General features: G+C 40.6%; 1 protein-coding gene across 11 annotated transcripts in view; it reads left to right on the top strand.

Moving 5' to 3' along the window:
* The window catches only part of LOC113841302 (uncharacterized), an 87,338-nt gene extending 62,944 nt beyond the window's left edge, over positions 1 to 24,394 (top strand). For 5 of the 11 annotated variants that reach the window (XM_038169576.2, XM_038169587.2, XM_038169584.2 and 2 more), the window contains 3 exons: positions 3,317 to 3,412; positions 3,938 to 4,073; positions 5,180 to 5,725. In XM_038169576.2, coding sequence (XP_038025504.1) covers positions 3,317 to 3,412; positions 3,938 to 4,073; positions 5,180 to 5,326 — 379 coding nt within the window. In that variant the 3' untranslated portion in view covers positions 5,327 to 5,725. The other 6 variants (XM_072030473.1, XM_038169581.2, XM_038169577.2 and 3 more) reach the window with 6 other exon arrangements.
* Positions 24,395 to 24,798: the final 404 nt, after the last annotated feature.

The following is a 24,798-nucleotide window of genomic DNA, read 5'->3' as shown; positions in this document are numbered from 1 at the left end:
AAGGAAGAAGCATCAAGACAAAACATTGCACTCAGATTGCCACAGCCATTGAATATAGCCCATCAAAAAGCACACAAACGTCTTTACCTCACAGAAATCAACAAAGTGTTACTTTGACTTGTGAAGAAGATATACTACTTTCTTTTGCTAGTATTGCTGCACCAAAAAAAGCCCTGTAGCTGATATTTAGCCTTCAAATGAAATTCTTTCAGTAGCATAAGTTCCAGCTATATTTCTTTCATCATGTACTTAAGAGCAAGGAAGAGATCATCATGACTACAGAACACTGATGAAGTATGCTTATTTATTTATTTTTACAACACATTCATCTGATCAAGTGTGACAATAAAACATAGTACAGATCCTGCCTTACCAATAGAAGGTATGAGAAATTGTGTCTGAACATACTCTGTTATGCACGTGCAACAAAAGAATCTCACGTTTGATTATTTTCTAGTTCATCTTGTGGCTTCTGCTTAGTTACTTACATTTTAACATTTTTTTAAAAAAGTCATCAATATTGACAAATAAGGAATGAAAACTTTTTTTTTTTTTTTTTTTTTTTTTTAAACTATATAACAGGTATGAGTTTCTAACCACAGAGTGATTTATTCTGTTCACAAGCATAGCGAGTTTACTGTTTCTGGTGAAGGGAAGTAAAACTAAAGGAAAAGGAAATAGTGGCATGATGGCTTGGTTAATTAATATTGTATGGGAGAGAAAGGGAAATTTGACAGATAGTACCTCTGCTTTCCATTTTCTTGTTTCACTGGTTACCCAATGGAGTCCATCTGTCCAAGAAACCAATAGCTAGCACTTAATGATACAGCAGCAGAACAAGGTGTTCTTATTCAGCCTAGAAGATACCATATTATAAGCAATGCTGAATTTTTGATTCATGGAACGAAGTACGTAGAAACAATTTAAACAAAACAATTAAAAATACATCTGAAACTTTCCTAGGACTGGATTTGTTTTCCCTGATATATGCACAAAACAAATTTTCCCTCCACTAATTTAAGACAGCAAGTTGGGAAGATAGTAAGAGGTAGTATGTCTCTCCATTACGGTAAATCCAACAGGAGTTAAATATTTTTATTTTCAAATATATCAGCTGATAAAGTCATGCCACAGATTTCATGCTGTTTTCCACTCTGAATTATGAAGTTTCCTTTATCATGAGCTGTTTCCCAGAACCAATTATTTTCTAGTAGCATATAAATGGATACTTAAAGACCCAATAACCTGTTGCATTGCTGTCAACACAAAATCTTAAGTAAAGCACAGTCCCTTTTTAAATAACACTGGAATACTGGTCAGTAATACCTGCTCTCTTTAAACAAACATAAAATAAAAAAAAAAAAAAACAACTCTTCAAAACTGCATGAAGTCCGGCTGAAAAAAAAAAACAAAACAATTAATAGTGGCATACCCCAGAGATCAGTACTGGGGCCAGTATTATTGAACATCTTCATCAATAGCCTAGACAGTGGAACAGAGCACACCCTTGGCAGGTTTGCAGATACAGAATTGGGAGAAGTGTCTGGTATACCAGAGGGGTGTGCTGCCATTCAGAGAAATTCATGGCATTGAACACAAGGGAAATGCAAAGTCCTTCACCTGGGCATGAATAACTCCATGCACCAGTACACTGTCCAGCTGACCAGCTGGCAGAAAAGGACCGGGGGAATTCTGATGGACACCAAAGGGAACATGAGGCAGCAATGCACCCTTGCCACCAAGAAGGCCAGCAGTATCCTGAGCTGCATTAGGAAGAGTGTTGTGAGCAGGTCAAAGGTGGCGATTCTTTCCTTCTCCTCAGCACTGGTGAGGCCAGATCTGGAATCCCAGGTCCAGGTCCAGGCTCCCCAGTACAAGAGAGACAGACATACTGGAGCAAGTCTAGTAAAGGGCCACAAAGCTGATGAAGGGCATGGAGCATACAAGGAGAGGCTGAGAAAGCCATGTTTGTTTAGCCCGGAGAAGAGAAGGCTGAGGGGACATCTTATCAACGCATATAAATACCTGATGGGAGAATGTAAAGATGGAGCCTCTCTTCTTGGTGGTAGCCAGTGAAGTGGCAAGAAGAAGTGGGCACATACCGAAATACAGAAATTAGAGGTTTTTTCCCCTAATGTTTAAATTGTGTGGTTTTGTGTGTGTGTGTTTTTTGTTGACCTTGCTTTACTGACAAACAGCATGCAAGTACTAGAAATAAGATGGCTATTTATCATTCCTAGCTGAAAGAAGACAGACAGACCAGAGGAAGTTAAGGATCAGTATCCTTTTCCAACAGTCCATCAATAGGCTAGCAGAGATAGGAAATAATTTTGTCCAAAGAGATTTCTTGATGGCTGAAGTGGTATCTTCATTCATAACCCAGTAATTGCCCAATCTGAAGGCTATGTAATATCAATTTCAGTCAGTCTTAGACATGGAATATTGTCTGTCAGATATTTTTTTCTTAAATTTTTGTTTCTTTTTGCATGAAGAAGGCAATGGGATTCCATACGTTCCACTGGCAATTTCTGCTGGTATTAACAAGGCTCATTCCATTAAATGTTGTGTTCTGTTCGAGATCAGATTCCAGAATAACAACTTCAACAAATTCCATACCTGCATAAAACAGCTGGTTTCCAAAGTATTACGAGCTCTTTGGTGCATTATAGAATGATAAATAATAAATATAAACTTAATCCATTTTGATTTTGACAACAGCTTGAGCTTCACTTTACACTGACTGTTTGCTTCTAAACCAATAGGAATGCTAGCTCATATATTCAGGAATTAAACTTGAGCCAGGTTGAACTGAAATTCCAGTGATCTTGAGCTTGTAATGTTTTGAAGTTCACATTACTGAAGTTATGTATCTTGTTGTCTTGTGGCTCCTCATTCAATTGCATTCTTTTCTTGACTGGAGAAACTCTTATTTAATACAGTATTAGCGAATTCATTGTGCTTCCATTGTTATCAGGTGTGAGAAACTCTCTACTGCAAAAACACAACTTTGTTTCTCACACAGGTGTGAATACAAGCATGTGAAGATGAACATAAAACTGAAATCTGAAAGGGCACAACTTTTTTTTTCTCCCTCCTTTCCACTTCCATTCTCCACTTTTCCACCAAACTGAAACATGAAAAAGCTTTTTTTTTTTAAACTATGTGCAATTCATATACTGTTGGTGATATATAATGTTAAACTTGGGGATATTTACTTAGCTGTTGTGGCAAATCATTTTAAGAGCTTTCTTTTTTATGCAGTTTCTGAGTTTATTCTTGGTTGTCTTTGCTGATCTTGAATTTCTTGGTCCTGCAGAGAAAGACATAAAAGGAAGAGTAGAAGTCCTTCCAAGTCTCCTAAAACATCCAAAGCAACAAAAAGAAAGTCTTCGCAAACTCCTTCTCCAATAAGGTCAGTTTGATGTAAACATAAAAGTTAATAAGCAGTAATGGAGGAAAAAGTTGTAATATTTTTGTTAAATTTAAATGGGACATAGAGATCACCATTATGAAAGGAACTGAACTCAATTTGTGGTTCTTCTGATTTTATTTATATTTTTGTTATACAAGGAGCTCTTTAATATTTGTCATTCGTTTTTCTAAGTAAAGGGTCAGTGTTTTTCAATGAACAGAGCAATCAAATATGGATACAGATACAATTTTGGAAGTGTTCTCACTGATTTACTGTCTTTGCACTAGTCATCTCAGATGACTATGGCCAGTATGATTCAGTTTCAATTAAAAAAACAACAACAACAAATGTTCGTAGGATTTGAGCTTCAGTATTCTTTAGAGTTTCTAATCTGTCAGCAATGCAAATACACTTGTACAGTACTTGTACTTGCAAATACATATGTACAATACGCTTGATGTAACTGTTGTTAGTACATTTGCATTTGGATCAAATTCTGATTTGAGTAAAAGTTTTCTTAAACAGAAACAAGAAAGAAAAAAAAAGAGAAAGGGATACAAATAATGAAAGAAGAGAGAGAGAATGTTCCACCTCCAAGAAAAAAAGTGATAAAGAAAAAGGTAGAAAGGAGCAATCTGACCAAAGCACCACTACTTTGAAGGTAAGCTGTGTGACCAAATGGTAAGTAGTGGAGTGCTGGAAGTGGAGTGATTATTGGAATTCCTTCCCTCTTTTTCTTATTTCCCTCCTTCTTTATTTTCTCCTTTTTCCTTACCAAAATATTGCCACTTGAGACACTTGGGTTTAGCTTTTGCCAGTAGGAGACATGAAAGTCATTCTGCAACAAGTAGTCTAGTTTGATAAGTCTCTGTGTTTGAACTTTACTGGACCCATAAGAGCTTGTATGTATAGGCTATGGAAACGCTTGGTTTTAGTTTCTCTCTTTTTTTCTGTTTGGGGCCATATGTTAGGAGTTGGCTGGCTGCCTATCTGTATGAGGAGGCAGGAAGCAGATTGTTTAGTCAAAAAGTAGGGTTCAGGAACATCTTGGCTGTCAAGCTCAAAAGATTTTATTTTTAATAAATTTCCACTCTGCAGTTCAGCCTCTCCCTGCTTGCTTTGATCGTGGGTTGCATATTGCACTCTGCAGGAAGTAAAGTTGAAGATTTGGGGAAGAATAGTATGGGATTTTCTTTTGCAAAATAGAGGGTGGTGTGATTAAAAGAAACATCTTCAAATTGTTTGATCTTAGAATTTGAAAAGCAGTGTGCCTTTAAAAAGTAGATTGTACTCAGAATTATTCAACTGTTATAAAACAACTGATTTAGGTGATTGTCCACAGTATGTTTAAGTAATTCTCTTACACAAGAAGTCTCTTAAAATGCATTAGTTATCTGACAAAAAATATGAATGAAAATTCATAATCCTGTTTTATTTAGAAAATATGAATAAGTCTTAATTTCTGGAGCTGTTTCTCATAGATTCCATGATACTATTTGTTCTGTTTTATGTCAATATTGATGATCAAGACAGATTACAGCAATGATTTCTTGGATGACAGATTGTTACAAGTGCCTAACTTCAGTCACTTGAAAAGAAAGCCTTTTAAAAAATGTGTTGACATATCTATTCTAAAAATTGCCAACACAAGATAGGCATGTGAAAATTGAGACAACCAAAATACCAAGAGTTGGTTGGAAGTCATATACTGTCATATCCTCTAATGCTATGAGCATTTTTTTTTGTAAATAACTTTGTCTCTGGTAGGACAAAGATCACAAGGATCAAAATTCAGAAACTGTCAAGGAAGTAGACAACAGAGATACACAAAGGACAGATAAAATCAAATTACAACAGAATGGGAACTCTCAACCAAATGAAGAAAGCCTCTCAATTAAAATGGAAGAGGTTTAGAGCAAAGAATGGACGTTTGACTCAACTAAGGAATGAAATCCAAATATTTTTATTTCCCAGAATGAGGAAGAAAATGTCAAAACAATCAACTTGAATATGTTGATAGTACTAGTAGCTCTTCCAATTCTTTTGATAACTTTTTTGTCGTCATACTCTAAAGCAAGAGAGCACGGACCAGTAGTTATACCATAAAAAGGCAGATGTTATCAGAACTATTAGTCTAAAAATACATGCATTTCTGTGATGGCTGTACTTATTTGTAAAATGATTTATGTTAAGTCTTGTTGTAAGCTATTCCAAATAAATAGAAACTCAAAGATGTAAACCTGTCCTATCAAAAAAAGTTGATATGCATTGAAGGTTGTTTAAAATATTGCTTGTTGATGAATTCTGTATTGTCTTACCTTATAGGTTAAAAAATCCACAAAAACAATATGTACTGTTTATTCTTGGAAGTGGTGTGTAAGTATATATATTTTCTTTTGTTGCAAATGGCAACTATAGAAAAAGGGTTTTTAAACATAAACAAAGTTTTATGGTTATGTTTAATGCCCACTGACTGCTATGTTTTTCATTTGCTGATTGCTTGAGTTTCTTGGGGTTTATTATTTAAAACAATTTCTTACTAATATTCCTAAAACAAATATTTCTTTTAAAGTATTTGAGAAGTGCATGCTACTTTCCTGTTCTTAAAAGGAATATTGTGATATTATAGATAATAGGTTAGCTTATTGGATTATTTTGGGGTTTGGTTTTGTTGTTTTCTTTGCTCCTTCCAGAAGTGAGCACACCTGTATGATATTATCAGACGTTATATCTTTGTTTTGAGACATACTGCAGTGTCTGTTCAGTTGCAAATAGTACAGGTGCCACTATGAAAATATTTTTTTTATTAAAAAAAAAAAACAACAAACGAGAGCACAAGCAAAAGCTTTAGTGCCTTCTTAAAATGTGGTATTTTCTAGAAATATATATGTGATAATACTCCTTTTCAGCTAAATCTTACATGTTCTCTTTTGCTATTTTGCCATCACCATACTGTAGACAAGACTAAGTGATTTGTCAGAATGGTTGCTTAATTCACTTGTTAAAATATTTAAGTTCCATTTTTATTTTTTTATTTTTAGAAGAGATTTATAGGTGAAAGCAAAGATTAATTTTGGGGACCACCAGTGTACTAAAGTAGCATCTGAATACAAAGTATTTTTTGATCACCTACATCAGACAGCCCTTTAGACATTTGATCTACATTTGGATGGCTTTAATCATTACCTCTCCATCATTTTCTCTAATACCTGTTGAGTGATATCAAAGGAATTGTACTGATGGGGGGACAAATAATTTGGGGAAAAATGTTCTAATTTACAAAGGATTTGTATGGTAGGTTTTGTGTTTTTTTTTTTCATTCTTTGGGGAGAAAGCATGTAAGAAAGAGAATGAAAAGCAAATATTTTTGTCAAGTCAAAATATGACTTGTGCTATTTGAACTAATCAGTTTCATCATTGTGAGATGTCTTAAAGTCATATCTTTAGAACTTGTACCTAATCAAGTAGATTATTTTTAATACAACTTAATGCAATCAAATGACTATATTGCCTTAATTCATGGGAAGAATTTATTTCAGTTAAAAGCAAGAAACAAAACAAACAACAACAAACAAAACCAACAGTTTCTTTTCATTTGCATAGTTAATTCTTATGGAAGGAAAATCAAAACACAGTAAAGGGAATGAGAAATAAGCCCAATTTATAAGGTAATGAAACCCAATTTGACAGTGAAGCTGATTAATTGTTCTTATTTTTTGTAGGATTTAATGTTCTTGCCACTGTGTCCATTTAAGACTAGAAAGTGCTTTACCGTATAAAGTATAGACAGTAATTTTTGTAATATTTAAGCCATATGCTGTTGGCTGGTAAACAGCTTATTCTGATTAAAAAATAAATAAATCTGTATGCTTATGGAAAGACTGTGAAGTATCATGTCTTGCAACAACAGCTGTCTTATAATGTGTAAGTAGCATAAAGCAAAGAGATTGTATACTTGTTATCTTTGGCACCGTTTCACTAATAAAATTAGGTATTTTAGAGGGAAGTTTCTGTTGGCATGTACATATTAAAGGAATAATTTTAGTTGATCATCTGGTCTTATTCAGGTAGTTATTTTGATTTGAAATGTGGATACAAGTGAAAATATACATATATTATTTATAATATCTTAAAAAAGCTAAGTTTCTCCTCTGAGAGAAATTAGAATTCTTGGAGCATATTGTGTTTCAGTTACTTAGTTTGATTTCCTGCATTTTGTTATTCTAAAATTGCATAGCTTTACTATATAGCAGTTACATAATTTAATATGTAAAGGATTGTGCACAGAAAAGTATAAGAAAAAATACCTTAAAAAAATGATAATTAAGGATGGCAGCCTTACTAGCTAATTTATCACATGTAAGTCCATATGCAACATATTATGTCATATTCTGTGTGAATTAAAGGTTAGTTTAGAAAAAAGTTTTAAAGACCAAAAGGAGGGGGGGAGGAAATACACCAAATACACACACTTACTCCACACCCCAAGCCATACCTTTATATTTTCTAGTTTTGCTTTGCACATACTTTGCAGATTTGTGAGGGTTGTTAAGTTATATGTATTTGTATTAGGGGGTTTACAGTTCTCCTCTTCCTAAAATGCTGCCACTAGAGAACTAATGTTCTGCAAAACACCTGTCTCCATAGAGGTAGATCATTTTTAAATCAGTAGTGTAGCACAGTAATGAAGTTCATGCTTGCTTCACCAGGATTGTGTAAATTAATTGTGTTTGTGCTTGCTCCACACATTAAATGTGTCTATCTTTCACTGGAAGCCCATTATCTTCATTGTAATAAGTTTGCATGCTGAGCTCCAATGTCAGGTTGTTTGGGTTTGCACTTTATAAAATAGATGAAATTAAGCAAAGATTTTGAGAACAGCATAATTCATTATAGCTGTAGTGTTTTTAAATGTAATTTTATTTGAGTCGGCCTTTAATTGAAAATGTTGTGACTCATAAGTCAGCTCAGAAAAGTAACAATATGGTGCCATTTTGCTAAGAGCATTTAAAGCACATATGCAGAAGCTTCCATTAATGACCACAGTTATTTCATAACTGTTTCTGGATAACAGATAGGATTTTTCTTTGGATTTTAAAAGGGGAAGGTAGAAGAAGACAGTTGTTGGTGGATGAAACAGGAATCCAAGCTCAAAATAGAGGTGACTGTTACTCAAATAAATTCAGTGAAGTCAATAAGTTTACACAGGTATGAGGGATGAAAATAAGCTCACAAACATTGATATTAACATGGTGTTAAAAAACAAAAACAAAAAAACACCACTTTTCCAGATTTCAGAATTGTAACTAAGTGGGGGGGACGACATCTCATTTGGAAACTAGAAACATCGAAAGAATGCCTGAGAAACTGGTGAGATATGGGTTCTGTCTACTCATTAGTCACCTGCTAATTTTTGATAGCAATTTCAGATAGATACATCTAGCTTTAAATTAGTCAGCTGGCTAACAGCAGCAACCTGCACACAGCTTGGTTCTAGAATGAACTGACCTCTTGAGTGAATTTACTCTGCTGCTAAAAAGATAAATTCTGCAGTCTGTATCATGCTCTGCGTTGTTTGTTATTTGTTTGCTAGTTTTTCACCACAGATGCATCTAAGGCAAAACTTGGAGTTAATTTGGAACTCTGCAAATCTATTTGTTATATGGTAGCTTCTCTGTGTTGCCTTTAGCTTTTACTGACACTTTGTAATGGTTATTAGATTTAGGGATTCTTTGTTATTTTTCTTCTGGTTTAAGCAAGAGATAAGTAAAGGCGGCTTTATATGATACAAATTCTTATGTACTGCATATGCGTCTTTATTCGTGTTTTCAGACTTTTTTCATTCATGTGTATGACCATTGAAAGCAGTAATACTATAGTGATGTGTGTATTTTCTACTTGTAGGTCTGAAGCATCTCTAAATCACTCAGTTTGTAATGAAACAAGATTCGAGTTCATGCATTTTAATTTTACTATTCATTCATTTGGGAGAGAGGAGACTAATCATCTTGATTTCCATAAATGTTAGTCTGAAAGTAGAATTATAACAGTAAAACAACTTCTACATACGTGAATTCTGAACAATGGAGTATTGCAAATTGGGGCATATTATGGGTCCAACATACCACTTGGTGATACTAAGTTTTATGTCAATGGATTATTGCCTTTGGCATTGTCATAATCTTGAAAGTGTGAATTGGACTTAGTGATGCATGCTCTGATCTCTAAATGGCCAAAATGATGTAAACTTAGTTAAGATAGATTTAGTTGTCTCACCAGAAAATGGAGTGTGGACAGTTGAAATCTGTAAATACTGTTAGTGCTGTTACCTAAAGAGAATCTAAAACTTAGTTTTTGTTTGCTAATATGTAAACAAACAAACAAAAAAGTTTTCAGCCTGTACCTTAGTTTTATTTTTGTACGTTGAAAAGTAATTAAAATAATATTGAAAACAAAAGGACTGTGTCCTGGTTTCAGATAGGGTAGAGTTAATTTTCCTCCTACTAGCTGGTATGGTGCTGAGTTTTGGATTTAGGATGAGAATAATGCTAACACACTGATGTTTTAATTGCTACAAAGCAGTACTTACACTAAGCCAAGGACTTTTCAGCTTCTCATATTGCCCTGCCAGTGAGGAGGCTGTGGGTGCACAAGTTGCTGGGAGGGGACAGAACCAGGAGAGCTGACCCAACCTGGCCAAGGATATTCAATAGTGTATGATGTCATGCTGAAAAATTAATATGGGGTGGCTGGCCAGGGGCACGGAAACAGGACTGGACCACTGCTCGGGGATGGGATGGACACAGGTCAGTGGGTGGTGAGCAACTGCATTGTGCATCACTTGCTTCGTACATATTATTGTTATTTATTTCTTTTCTGTCCTATTAAACTGTCTTTATATCAACCCACAAGCTTTTACTTTTTTTTATTTCCCGACCACATGAAGTTTAACAAAAGCAAGTGCCAGGTCCTGCACCTAGGACGGGGCAACCCTGGCTATACATACAGACTGGGCAATGAGATGCTGGAGAGCAGCCCCTCAGAGGGGGATCTGGGGTTGTGGTCAACTGCAAGTTGAATATGAGCCAGCACTGTGCCTTGGCAGCCAGGAAGGCCAACCATATCCTGGGATGCATCAAGCACAGCATCGCTAGTCAGTCGAGGGAGGTGATTGTCCCGCTCTACTCTGCGCTGGTCCGGCCTCACCTCAAGTACTGTGTCCAGTTCTGGGCACCACAGTACGAGAAGGACATTAAACTGTTGGAGAGTGTCCAGAGGAGGGCAACGAAGATGGTGAAGGGCCTAGAGGGGAAGACGTATGAGGAGCGGCTGAGGGCACTGGGCCTGTTCAGCCTGGAGAAGAGGAGGCTGAGGGGGGACCTCATCGCAGTCTACAACTTCCTCGTGAGGGGGAGTGAGAAGCAGCTGACCTATTCTCTGTAAACACCAGTGATAGGACCCATGGGAATGGTGTTAAGCTGAGGCAGGGGAAGTTTAGGCTGGACATCAGGAAGAGGTTCTTCACCGAGAGGGTGGTTGCACACTGGAACAGGCTCCCCAGTGAAGTAGTCACTGCACCAAGCCAGTCTGAATTTAAAAAGCGATTGGACTGTGCACTTAGTCACATGGCCTAAACTTTTGGGCAGACCTGTGTGGTGCCAGGAGTTGGACTTGATGATCCTTATGGGTCCCTTCCAACTTGGGATATTCTATGATTCTATGATTCTCTCCCCCATCGCACAACGGGAAGAGTTTGAGCGAACAGCTCTGTGGTGCTTAGCTGCCTGCTGGGTTAAACCATAACCGTCCTATTGGTGCCCAACAGGGGGCATGTTCACCATGTGTCACCTCCTCCTTCAGTGATATCCCAAGAAGTTTGCCTTCTGGCCAGTTCACAATCATTTCCAATATTCCTGGACAACTGGGGTTTCTTATTCAAGCCCACTGAGTAAACAGTGCAAACCATTTACTCCATGTAGCATCAGTTGCATGATGTGTAGAGGGGACCCTTCCTTTGAACATCCAGCCCACCACTGGCAGTTGGGGTGCCAAGAGGAGCTGTACTTCAGTGCAGATCACTTCCAAAGCAGATCGAACTCCTTCATATGCTGCCAATATCTCTTTTTTGGTTGGAATGTAGTGGGCTTCAGATACTCTGTATCCCCAACTCCAAAACCCCAGGGGTCGACCTCGAGTTTCCCCAGGTTCTTTCTGCCAGAGGCTCCAGGTGGGGCCCTTCTCCCTGGCTGCGGTGTAGAGCACGTTCTATATACCTGGTCCTGTTCGAACTGGCCCAAGGGCTACTGCAGGAACTATTTCCTGCTTGATTTGTTCAAAGACTTGTTGTTGCTCGGGGCCCCATTTGAAATAGTTCTTCTTACAGCAGGTTACTTGGTAGAGCAGGCTTACAATCAGACTGCAATTTGGAATGTGCATTCTCCACAACCCCACGACACCTAGGAAAGTTTGTGTTTCTTTTTTGCTAGCTGGTGGAGACATAGCTATTATTTTGTTGGTCACATCCATTGGGATTTGACGACATCCATCTTGCCATTTTATTCCTAAAAAATGGAACTTTTGAGAAGCTCCTGTACAATAAAATTGACTGTCCATTTCCTTCCCCTGGCTGGAGGCAGGGCCCCTCTAATCCTGGACAGAATCTTCATTTTTTCTGTCTGGAGGACTGCCCACTGGAAATGGAAGCATCAGTTTTCTCAGAGAACCCCCCTTTTGCAGTTGTTTTTTCCTTGCAGCTCACATACCTGCCTCCAGTGTCGAGGCAGATTTTCCATTCCATTTTCTCACGTCCTTTCCATGGTCACGTAGGTAAAACCACAGGGTAGCACGGGGTGTGTACCCACTATATCTTCTTTCTTGAACAGAGGGATGCTTACTCCTAGTAGTTGAGTCAGTGGTTTGTACAGGAAGGGGGAAAACATATTCTCTTTGAATTGGCAGACCTTTTGAGAAAGCTTCTCCACAGCCAAGTGTCCTGGTTTCAGTTAGGACAGAGTTAATTTTCTTCCTAGTAGCTGGTAGAATGCTATGTTTTGGCTTAGGATAAGAAGAGTGCTGATAACACCCCGATGTTTTAATTGTTGCAGAGCAGTGCTTACACCAAGCCAAGGACGTCTCATCTTCTTGCTCTGTCCTGCCAACAGGCAGGCTGGGGGTGCAGTAAGAGCTGGGAGGGGACAGACCCAGGACAGGTGACCCAAACTAGCCAAAGGGGTATTCCATACCATCTGATGTCATGCTAAACAATATATGGGGGTGGCTAGCCGGGGGAAGGCGGCCGGACTGCTCGGGGTTACGCTGGGCATCGGTCAGCGAGTGGTGAGCAATTGCATTGTGCATCACTTGTTTGTATGCTTTGTTAGTAGTAGTACTATTATCATAATTGTTATTATTATTATTACTGTTATTATTATTATTGTTATTGTTATTATTATTATTATTATTTTCCTGTCTTAATAAACTGTCTTCATTTCAACTCACGGACTTTACTTTCCCGTTTCTCTCCCCCATCCCAGAGAGAGAGGGGGGAGGGTGAGCGAACGGCTGCGTGGTGTTTAGCTGCCGGCCGGGTTAAACCACGACAGTCTTTTTGGCGCCCAACGTGGGGCTCAAAAGGTTGAGATAATGGCAGATCTGACCAGAGTGTGTTAAACTAAAATTGGTGTAAGTATTAGACCTGCTTAATAGTCACTTGTCATAATACTGATTGCTTTAATCTCAACTCTGCTGCGCCTGTTTTCCAAATTGAGTATTATAGCACATTATTTTCCGTATGTATTCTCTGTCATGTTGTTTATCCTCTCCGGGCCCTGGTTTCAGATCATTATGGTACTGTGTGTTGTAGCAATGGCTTATGAGACAATGAGATATCTGGTCATGACTCTAACTTGGTATTTGTACTCAATAACATCGTCGACTCTATACTTTGGAAACCGTATCTTGGAAAGTATTAGCAATTATACCTGTTGCCTTTTTTCATCAGGGAGTCAATGTGTGGAGGGGAAAGGGGAAGATATTTTTTCTTACTCGTTCACTCTCCCTTTCTCCTTCACCACCCCCTTATCCTCCTTGATCACTCTCCCTTTCTCCTTCACCACCCTCTTATCCTCCGAGCTTGTTACAATAGCTCTCCAAGATATTGAATATCCTTGGGATACTCAGACCAGCATGGTCTTGTTGTTATGCCTCCTGAATGTGCTTCAAGTTTTGCTTAAAGTTAAACAACTACTTAGGAAGCTCATCCGGAGATCTGCCCGGAGGCAGTATAGTTGTGAGTGGCAGGGAGTATGGGAGGATATGGGCAGGCATCTAGAGCAGTGGGCACCCCCAGTGTTTTGGAAATTCACCCCTGAACAACTGCAAAATCCTCAAAAACTGGCAGAATGTTTGAAAAAAAGGTGTCATGATTCTGGCAGTTCCAAAGTGACACAAATCATTGTAACGTGCTGAGGCCTTGCTTATGCCTATCGAGCTGCCATTGATACTACTATCAACTTAGTGACAGACCCTGCGGCCACTCCAAGTCCTGTGACAGATCCAACGGCCACTGCGACCCCTACGGTGGACCCTGCAGCCACTCCAGCTCCTGCAGCCGCTCCAGCTCCTGCAGCTGCTCCAGTTCCTGCAGCCCCTCCAGCTCCAGCTCCTGCAGCTGCTCCAGCTCCTGTAGCTGGGTCAGAGAAACGAGCTGTAGCCGTGCAAGTTGCCCCTGTAGAGAAGGTGAAAAAATGGTATAGAGATTCAGGTCGTTTAGAATGCAGAGAGTCTTCTGCCAAATCTAGGTATAGAGACGACGATGCTGGGCCATCAGGGATTCAAGAGGAGGAAGATGAGGATGTCGAAAAATCAACAGTATCTGCCTGAAACCTATACGAGCGTGAGCTACAAGATGTGCGAAAAGATTTTGGTCGTTGTATAGGTGAGCAGCTTGTCACCTGGCTGCTCCGGTGCTGGGACACTGGAGCCAATTGTGTGGAATTAGACGGCAGGGAAGTCAGGTGGCTGGGATCATAGAATCATAGAATCATAGAATATCCTGAGTTGGAAGGGACCCTTAAGGATCATCAAGTCCAACTCTTGACACCGCACAGGTCTACCCAAGTTCAGACCATGTGACTAAGTGCACAGTCCAATCTCTTCTTAAATTCAGTCAGGCTCGGTGCAGTGACCACTTCCCTGGGGAGCCTGTTCCAGTGTGCAACCACTCTCTCTGTGAAGAACCCCTTCCTGATGTCCAGCCTAAACTTCCCCTGCCTCAGCTTAACTCCATTCCCGCGGGTCCTGTCGCTGGTGTTAATGGAGAAAAGGTCTCCTGCCTCTCGACACCCCCTTACGAGGAAGTTGTAGACTGAGATGAGGTCTCCCCTCAGCCTCCTCTTCTCCAGGCTGAACAGGCCCAGTGCCCTCAGCCGTTCCTCGTACGTCTTCCCCTCCAGGCCTTTCACCATCTTCGTAGCCCTCCTCTGGACACTCTCCAACAGTTTCATGTCCTTTTTATACTGTGGTGCCCAGAACTGCACACAGTACTCGAGGTGAGGCCGCACCAGCGCAGAGTAGAGCGGGACAATCACCTCCCTTGACCTACTAGCGATGCCGTGCTTGATGCACCCCAGGACACGGTTGGCCCTCCTGGCTGCCAGGGCACACTGCCGGCTCATATTCAACTTGTTGTCTACCACGACCCCCAGATCCCTCTCTTCTAGGCTGCTCTCCAGCGTCTCATCGCCCAGTCTGTACGTGCAGCCAGGGTTTCCCCGTCCCAGGTGCAGGACCCGGCACTTGCTCTTATTGAACTTCATGCGGTTGGCGATCGCCCAGCTCTCCAACCTATCCAGATCCCTCTGCAAGGCCTTTCCACCCTCATTCGAGTCCACAACTCCTCCAAGTTTGGTGTCATCAGCAAACTTGCTCAAAATGCCTTCTATTCCTACATCCAGATCGTTTATAAAAATATTGAAAAGTACCGGCCCTAAAATGGAGCCTTGAGGGACCCCACTGGTGACCGCCCGCCAGCCTGACGCAGCCCCATTCACCATAACCCTTTGGGCCCTGCCCGTTAGCCAATTGCTCACCCATCGTATGATGTTTTTATTTAGCTGTATGCTGGACATTTTGTCCAGTAGGATCCTATGGGAAACCGTGTCAAAAGCCTTGCTGAAGTCCAAAAAAATCACATCAGCTGGTTTCCCTTGGTCTACCATACGGGTGATCTTATCATAAAAGGAAATCAGGTTAGTTAGGCAGGACCTACCCTTCACAAACCCATGCTGGCTGGGACCAATGACTGCTTTGTCCCCCAGGTGCGCCTCAATACGTTCGAGAACCACCTTCTCCATGATTTTACCAGGCACTGATGTGAGACTGACAGGCCTGTAATTGCTAGGGTCTTCTTTCTGACCCTTCTTGAAAATCGGCACAACATTTGCCAGCTTCCAGTCTACCGGGACCTCTCCAGACTCCCAGGATCATTGAAAAATAATTGAGAGAGGTTCCGCGATGACGTCCGCCAGCTCCTTCAGCACCCGGGGATCCCTTGCTAGAGACGCAAGCATTGACAAAGCAATTGCAGATGGAGCACAATCTCACAGCCTCTGGAGGCGTCTCCTCTCAGCTGTGAGGGAAAGGTATCCCTTCAAGGAAGAACTTGTATGTCTACCAGGCAAGTGGACCACTATGGAGAAGGGAATCCAGTACCTGAGGGAATTAGCCGGACGGGAAGAGATTTATGAGGACCCAGACCTCAGACAAACATCCACCGATCCAGATGAAGTCAGGTGTACACGACCCATGTGGCCGAAGTGTGTACGGAGTGCACCATCATCATATGCCAGCTCATTGGCAATAATGGCCTGGAAAGAGGATGAGGAACCCAAAATGGATGAAGTGGCTAAACAACTCCGGCAGTACGAAGAAAGTCTCTCCTCTTCCTTACAGGCCTGCGTCTCAGCTGTGGAGAAACTTTATGAAAAGTTTCACCAACTTAAAGAGAATCTATCTTCCTCCCCACCTGAACCAACCAGTGTCCACCAACCAAAAGAGAATACTGTGGAGAAACTTTCTGAAAAGGTTCACCAACTTGAAGAGAGATTATTCTCCCCCGCACCTGTACAACGCAGTGTCTCAGCTATCAGGGGTAGGCGTTCATCCACACAAGGAAGACGATATGGTGGGTACTCACCCTTTGCCACCCTGTGGTTTTACTTACGAGACCATGGAGAGGACATGAGAAAATGGGATGGAAAATCTACCGCGACCCTAGAGGCACGGGTACGTGAGTTGCAAAAGAAAACAATTGGGAAAAAGGGATTCTCTGAAAAGTTTGCTGCTCCAACTTCCAGCAGACAGTCCTTCAAACACAGAAACGAAGAAGATTCTGACCAGGATTAGGGGGGCCCTGCCTCCAGCCAGGGGGAGGAAAGGGACAATCGAGTTTACTGGACTCTGTGGATTCGATGGCCTGGCACGTCAGATGCACAGAAGTATAAGGCTCTAGTAGACACCGGTGCACAATGTACTGTAATGCCATCGAGCTATAAAGGGCCAGAGCCCATCTGTATTTGTGGAGTGACAGGGGGATCTCAGCAGTTGACTGTATTGGAGGCTGAAGTGAGTCTGACTGGGAATGAGTGGGAAAAGCACCGCATTGTGACTGGCCCAGATGCTCCTAGTATCCTTGGCATAGACTATCTTAGAAGAGGATATTGCAAGGACCCAAAAGGGTTCCGGTGGGCTTTTGGTATAGCTGCCTTAGAGACAGAGGGCATTAAACAATTATCTACCTTGCCTGGTCTCTCAGAGGACCCCTCTGTTGTGGGGTTGCTGAGGGTCGAAGAACAGCAAGTGCCAATCGCTACCACAACTGTGCACTGGCGGCAATATCGCACTAACCGAGACTCCCTGATTCCCATCCATAAGCTAATTCGTCAATTGGAGAGCCAAGGAGTGATCAGCAAGACTCATTCACCTTTCAATAGTCCCATATGGCCAGTGCGAAAGTCTAATGGCGAGTGGAGACTAACAGTGGACTATCGTGGCCTGAACGAAGTGACGCCACCACTGAGTGCTGCAGTGCCGGACATGCTGGAACTCCAGTACGAACTTGAATCGAAGGCAGCCAAGTGGTACGCCACAATTGATATCGCTAATGCATTTTTCTCCATCCCTCTAGCAGCAGAGTGCAGGCCACAATTTGCCTTCACTTGGAGGGGAGTCCAATATACTTGGAATAGGCTGCCCCAGGGGTGGAAACACAGCCCTACCATTTGCCATGGACTGATCTAATCTGCACTGGAGCAGGGGGAAGCTCCTGAACACCTGCAGTACATCGATGACATTGTGTGGCATGGTGACACAGCAGAGGAAGTTTTCGAGAAAGGGAAGAAAATAGTCCAAATCCTTCTGAAAGCCGGTTTTGCCATAAAACAAAATAAAGTCAAAGGACCTTCACGAGAGATCCAGTTTTTAGGAATAAAATGGCAAGATGGACATCATCAATTCCCAATGGATGTGATCAACAGAATAACAGCTATGTCTCCACCAACTAGCAAAAAAGATATTCCAAGATATTCCTTTAAGAACTGTTTTAGAAAAATTAATCATTAGGATGCAACACAGCAATACTGTGCACACAGTACAGGACAAAGATCAATATAAAACAAAATTTATGATTTTCTATCTTACCATTACAAAAATACATTATACAGAGGGCTCACTTTGGCAACTTGTTTGTGTCAATTACATGATCATGTACTGATTTCTGAAGGTTAATTAAATGCAACAGGTGTTGCAGGAAGAATGGCTGAAAACACAACAGACACCAGTATGGTCAGATCATGCTCTCCCTTTATTACCCAAATAGCCTGACTTTTATAGCAAATTTAACAGGGGCGGATAGTGCCTCACACAAGATTATTGGTCAAAAGCACTCAAACAACTGCAAGAAAACAACCCCACCTGCAAGAAAACAACCCCCTTGTTATTAGCAGTCATATAGACCTTGTCCTTGAAGCCAGCTGCTGGCAACAATATTTTTTAAATTCCTCACTCGGGCGATGTGGGAACACTGTCATGGGAACTTCTCATAGTCATCCTGGTAGCTTGGTTTGCTCAGCTGCAGCAAGTCATGGCCTCCTTGCTGTTTCAAAAATCCCTCAACAAACAGGAATGATTAAAGGCAGTTTAAAAGTGTCAGTACAAAGTGACAATAACTTAAATTTCTTATCACATACTTCCAAGTTCAATGACAATTTTGGAGAAAAGTCTTGTTTCTATTGCCACATTTTAAAAAGAATGGCGCATTTTAACTAAAACCACAAAAAGAGTAGCAAACTAAGTCAATTTTTATATGTTTCTAAAAGTTTTTTGTAGTTATGTTAATACTCAAATCAATCTTTAACATTATGCAAATAAAAACAGAGCTTTTAAAATGTTGTATTGGAAGTATTTTGCAGGGATAACAGATATTATTAAGGATGAGATTATTATACCCTATTATTAGAAGAGATGTCTTGGATACTAAAATTGATCTCTGAATTTAATTGTTCTAAAGTTTTGTTTTGAAAGAACTATTTTGTTACTTAACATTATTTTAAAACATTAACATTTAAATTATTTGATAAATGATAAATGAATGATTAGTAAATTAAGAAATTGACATGTAATATAAAAGATTAAGTAATATTTTTCTATTATACTTGCTCAGTGGTATATTGTATTTTACAAACCTTATCTTGGATAAAACAGCAGCGCATGCTTCTTTGTCTGGAGAACAGAGAGAAATATCTTGGCTACTATCAGTATTTAAGAAAACAGATTCTGACATTTGAGAAGGAGAGGAACAGTTGCTGTTTTTTTGATTGCTATTGTGGGTAACTTCATTTGATAACGAATCAGCATCTTTTGAATAATCTGAAACAAAAATTTAGTTAGACATACATCTGTTTAATAACCATTTAAAGTGTTTATGTTATGGTGTTTAGAAACTGTATCTTGTTCTTCAGTGATATTTATTACTGGAAAATAACATATAAGCTAACACCTTTGCAAACTATAAACTCACAAAAGACTGTTGGCAATAGTTCCTATTTTATGAAATATTGGGCTTGACATAAATAGCCCTCAACTGTTAAAGAAATTGAACTTGTTGCTTTATTCCAAGGTTCCTTGGTATAAGCTAGTGTTACATACTGTTGCATAATGCAGTATTTCCCAAAAATATCCATCAAATGATTTTCTGTTTTTGCAATAACTCCAAAGTTTTCAATTGCATGAATCTATTAGCCCCTATGAAAACCAAGTACACTGCTTCACATGCAGAACTTTGAAAGCATACACAGTTCCTTCTTAAACATATCAAGTGTGTTCAAGCTAACAGTCCCCCAAAAGAGAAGACACACTTTCCCCCTCTGCTTTTAAACTGATGACAAGAATCAAGAAAATTAGGATGTCAATACAACTTTCTTTACCCCATACTCAAGTAAGTGTAAGATACTAAAGAATTCTTTTCTACTTTCATTGCTTAACATGAGAATTGATCATCTTTCTTTTAAAACACACAAATTAAATAATATTTTACATAATTTAATTAGAAAAAATAGCCATTTTGAGTCAAGAAATCATCTGAATCACATAACACCTGTTGCTTTTTATGTTATCTAACCTTTATTATTGCTGAGAGCTACCATTTTTGGTTGGTTTATCAAGGTTTCTATCAGCAGTGGTTGCATTTCTGCCATTTTCATCTCTTCATCAGAGGAGAGTTCTTAATCCTGTTAAAGGAAAAAAAACCTGAATGCTGTGCATTTTAAATAAGTACTTAAAGGTTAAGTAAGTGCCATCTAAACTGTCATCCACTAAATAATTAAAGAGAAAAAGAGTAATGAGCAACATAACATAACAGCTGTGTAGTGCGTTTGTAGTGCAAGTCAACTGAATTTAGTAACTTTTGCCACAGAATTATCTTTAGGAAGCAACATATACTGGCTTGATTGTCAGTGATGAACGCCATGGGAATGATAGTCAAACTGGTGGTAACTTCGGCTGCAAGAACCTACTCAGAGCAAGGAGATGCAACTTCTGTTTCACCGCTGGAAAGAACCTCCAGTTCAGTTTATATCAGAAGAAAACAACACCTATCATTTTACATCATCATTCAATGACATAGTAATAGATATTAACATGATGTGACAAATAGTAACAGATAAGAAAGTATTTATGCTATTGCATTACAACTTTTTTTGTCCCACTACCAGTGGAAAAGGGGTTGCAATTTATTCCTTTTCTCTCTGCAGTTACTTTCCATGTGTTGTAAAGCTGTTCTTGTGCATCTCCTCCCCTGCCTCTTGCCCCAAGGACTTCACATATTTAGACTAAAGGACACCAATACTTTCAGTTTTCCTTACAAGTTCTCTAGACCTTTGATAACTAATACTTGTTATTGCTCTCTTTGGACTCTTTATGTAATTGCTCTCCACCTTCATTGAATTTCAGTGCTCAAAACTGCACACCCTGCTCTATCTGAGGTCTTAAATGTACTAAGGAATTACCAGTTTACTCCTGTTAAAACACATCAATCATGTTTGTTTCTCTCCTCCCAGTGTTGACTCCCATTACATTATCACTGAACCAGCAAACACCCCAAACTGATGAGCTGGGTATTGATTCTGCAGAAAAGAGCTCAAACTGAAACAATAACAGCTACAGAGTAACATTATCAATATTATTTTAGGAATGGTGATATGCTGCAAGAAAAGATTGAATGAGCTTGGCTTGTCTAGTGTAGCAAAAAAAAAAGAAAAAGAAAGTGTTTGGGTTTATATCTTGAAATTTATATTGGAGGGTGAATTTCAAAAGGAAGAGAAATTATTTAACTTCAAGAACAACCGTGACAGAGGAGTAAAGTGATGTTGAATAGATTTAACATAGAAATCACTAGTTCCTGAACATAAGATGGAACTCAGTGCACTTATGAAAGAGATTAACTGACGAAGCTGCCTGCAAAAGCAGCCATGCAATAGATTTGGTATCTTACTGCCAGACTTATACTCCTATCATCTTTAAAAAAGCAGTTGTTTTCAGTAATATTTTGAAGAAAAAAAAAAAGAAAAAAGAAAAAAAAAACTTCCTTACCCAAAGTGAAATTTTCTTTCTAACAAGCATACTTCTTACAAATGCTATAAAATCCATGTCACAGATTGCAGAATAAGTCTGTCAATGTTCACTTTTTCTTACAAGTTTCATAAAATTTAATGTGTAGAACCTACTGGAGCACCACCTAACTACCTGGCCAGTTCTTTAGACTGGAGTAGAGGAGGACAAACCTGACTGAGAAGTAGCAAACACGGTATGATAGTCTCCATAAAAAAAAACAAAAACAACAACAACAAAAAAAAAAAAAAAAAAAAAAAAAAAAAAGCATTCTATTTCTCCACAACCAGAACAGATACCTGGGTTCACCTGTAACAGAGTTACCAGCAGGTTATTATGCGGCTTGCCCTGCAAGTGCCGCGTGATGACACTCAAGATAATCTGCTCCATGAGCTTCCCTGGCACTGAGGTCAAACTGACAGGCCTATAGTTTACTGGGTCTGCCCTCCGGCCCTTCTTGTAGATGGGCGTCACGTTTGCAGGCTGCCAGTCAACTGGGACCTCCCCCGATAGCCAGGACTGCTGATAAATGATGGAAAGCGGCTTGGCCAGCTCCTCTGCAGGTTTTCTCTTAGTTTAATAGGACAGAAAAGAAAGAGAAAATTATAATAATGATGATAATAGTAATAATCTGTTGTCGTGGTTTAACCCGGCCCGCAGCTAAACAACACGCAGCCGTTCGCTCACCCTCCCCCCTCCCTCTCTGGGACGGGGGAGAGAAATGGAAAGTGAAGCCCATGAGTTGAGATAAAGACAGTTTAATAAGACAGGAAAATAATAATAACAAAAATAATAATAACAATAATAATAATAATGATACAATGGTGATAATAGGAAAGTAATAATAATATGTACAAACAAGTGATGCACAATGCAATTGCTCACCACTCGCTGACCGATGCCCAGCCTAACCCCGAGCAGTCTGGCCCCCTCCCCCCGGCTAGCCACCCCTATATATTGTTTAGCATGACGTCAGATGGTATGAAATACCCCTTTGGCTAGTTTGGGTCACCTGTCCTGGGTCTGTCCCCTCCCAGCTCTTACTGCACCCCCAGCCTGCCCGTTGGCAGGACAGAGCAAAAGGCTGAGATGTCCTTGGCTTAGTATAAGCACTGCTCTGCAACAATTAAAGCATCGGGGTGTTATCAGAACTCTTCTCATCCTAAGCCAAAACACAGCATTCCACCAGCTACTAGGAAGAAAATTAATTCTGTTCTAACTGAAACCAGGACATCTGTACAAAGCAAGTGATGAACAATGCAATTGCTTACCACCTGCTGTCCGATACCCAGCCTGTCCCCGAGCAGCAGTCATCCCCCACACCACCAGACACACCATATTTATTGCTCAGCATGACGTCATATGGTATGCAATAGCCCTTTGGCCAGTTTGGGTCAGCTATCCTGAGTCCCCGAGCAAAAGCAATGTCCCAGCACCCATTGCCTTCAGTGTAGTCCTTAACAGTCCACTGTATCGTCCAACTTTCCTGGAGGCTGGTGAATGATACAGAATATGATATAGCAACTCAGTGCTGCACTCTTTGCCCCAAGGTCTATAAGGTTCTCTCAGAAATTGTCTGACTCAGTGCTTTCTGGGGTACCATGTCACCATAGGACTTGCTTTTCAAGGCCCAAGATAGTGTTCTGGGCGGTGGCATGGGGCACAGGATATGTTTCCAGCCATCCAGTGGTTGCTTCTACCATTGTAAGTACATGGCACTTGCCGCTGCAGGTTTGAGGGAGTGTGATGTAATCAATCTGCCAGGCCTCTCCATATTTATATTTCAGCCATCGTCCTCCATACCAAAGAGGCTTTGACCGTTTGGCTTGCTTGATTGCAGCACATGTTTCACAGTCATGAATAACCTGTGCTATAGCGTCCGTGGTCAGGTCCACCCCTCGATCACGAGCCCATCTGTATGTTGCATCTCTATTTTGATGGCCTGAGGTGTCATGGGCCCATCGGGCTATAAAAAATTCACCTTTATGCTGCCAGTCCAGGTCCACCTGAGCCACTTCAATCTTAGCAGCCTGATCCACCTGCTGGTTGTTTTGATGTTCTTCAGTAGCCTGATTCTTGGGCACATGAGCATCTACGTGGCGCACCATTATAACCAGATTCTTTACCCGGGCAGCAATATTTTTCCACAATGCAGCAGCCTGAAGGGATGCAAGACAGGGACTCCTGATGGCTCTTGAACAGGAGACGTTCATTGCCCTTTTTTGCTACTACATATACTTTCCCCGTAGCCCCACGTGCTGTCCACGTGCCCGAATCTGTCATACAATTGGTTAGAGACCCTCAGCCACACGCCTCGAGCCAGCCAGCAATTGGCCACTGCCCAAACCTCATCTTTAACACTGTAGCCAATTTACTTTATCTCAACCTTGCTCAAGTTTTTGTTTCTACCACTTGTTTCCTCATTATCTCTAATTCAGGGACGTGTGAAACAGCGCGAAGCAACCTGCAAATTCCTTTCCCACAGCAGCCCAGATGGGTTTGCCCCTGCGCTGCCAGTTGTTTTGCTTCCATTGCTGTAACCATTCCCACAGGGCATTTGCCACCATCCATGAATCAGTGTAGAGATAGAGAACTGGACGCTTCTCTCATTCAGAACTATCTAAAGCCATACGGATAGGTTTCACTTCTGCAAACTGACTCGATTCACCTTCTCCCTCAGCAGCTTCTGCAACTCGTCGGGTAGGACTCCATACAGCAGCCTTCCATCTCCGATGCTTCCCCACAATATGACAAGACCCATCAGTGAACAGGGCATGTTTCTTCTTATTTTCTGGTAGCTTGTTGTACAGTGGGGCTTCTTCAGCACAGGCTACCTCCTCCTTTGATGATATACCAAAGTATTTGCCTTCTATCCATGAAGAAATGGTTGGTGACCTGGTACGGCACTTGGATGTGCACAAGTCGATGGGGCCGGATGGGATCCACCTGAGGATACTGAGAGAACTGGCGGAGGAGCTGGCCAAGCCGCTTTCCATCATTTATCAGCAGTCCTGGCTATCGGGGGAGGTCCCAGTGGACTGGCGGCTAGCAAACGTGACGCCCATCTACAAGAAGGGCCGGAGGACTGACCCGGGTAACTACAGGCCTGTCAGTTTGACCTCAGTGCCAGGGAAGCTCATGGAGCAGATTATCTTGAGAGTCATCATGCAGAACTTGCAGGGCAAGCATGTGATCAGGCCCAGTCAGCATGAGTTTATGAAAGG

The sequence above is a fragment of the Anas platyrhynchos genome, chromosome W (genome assembly GCF_047663525.1).
Source record: "Anas platyrhynchos isolate ZD024472 breed Pekin duck chromosome W, IASCAAS_PekinDuck_T2T, whole genome shotgun sequence".
Taxonomy (NCBI): Eukaryota; Metazoa; Chordata; class Aves; order Anseriformes; family Anatidae; genus Anas; species Anas platyrhynchos.
Note: the sequence above shows the minus strand (reverse complement) of the source record. Positions and strands in the feature narration are given on the sequence as shown.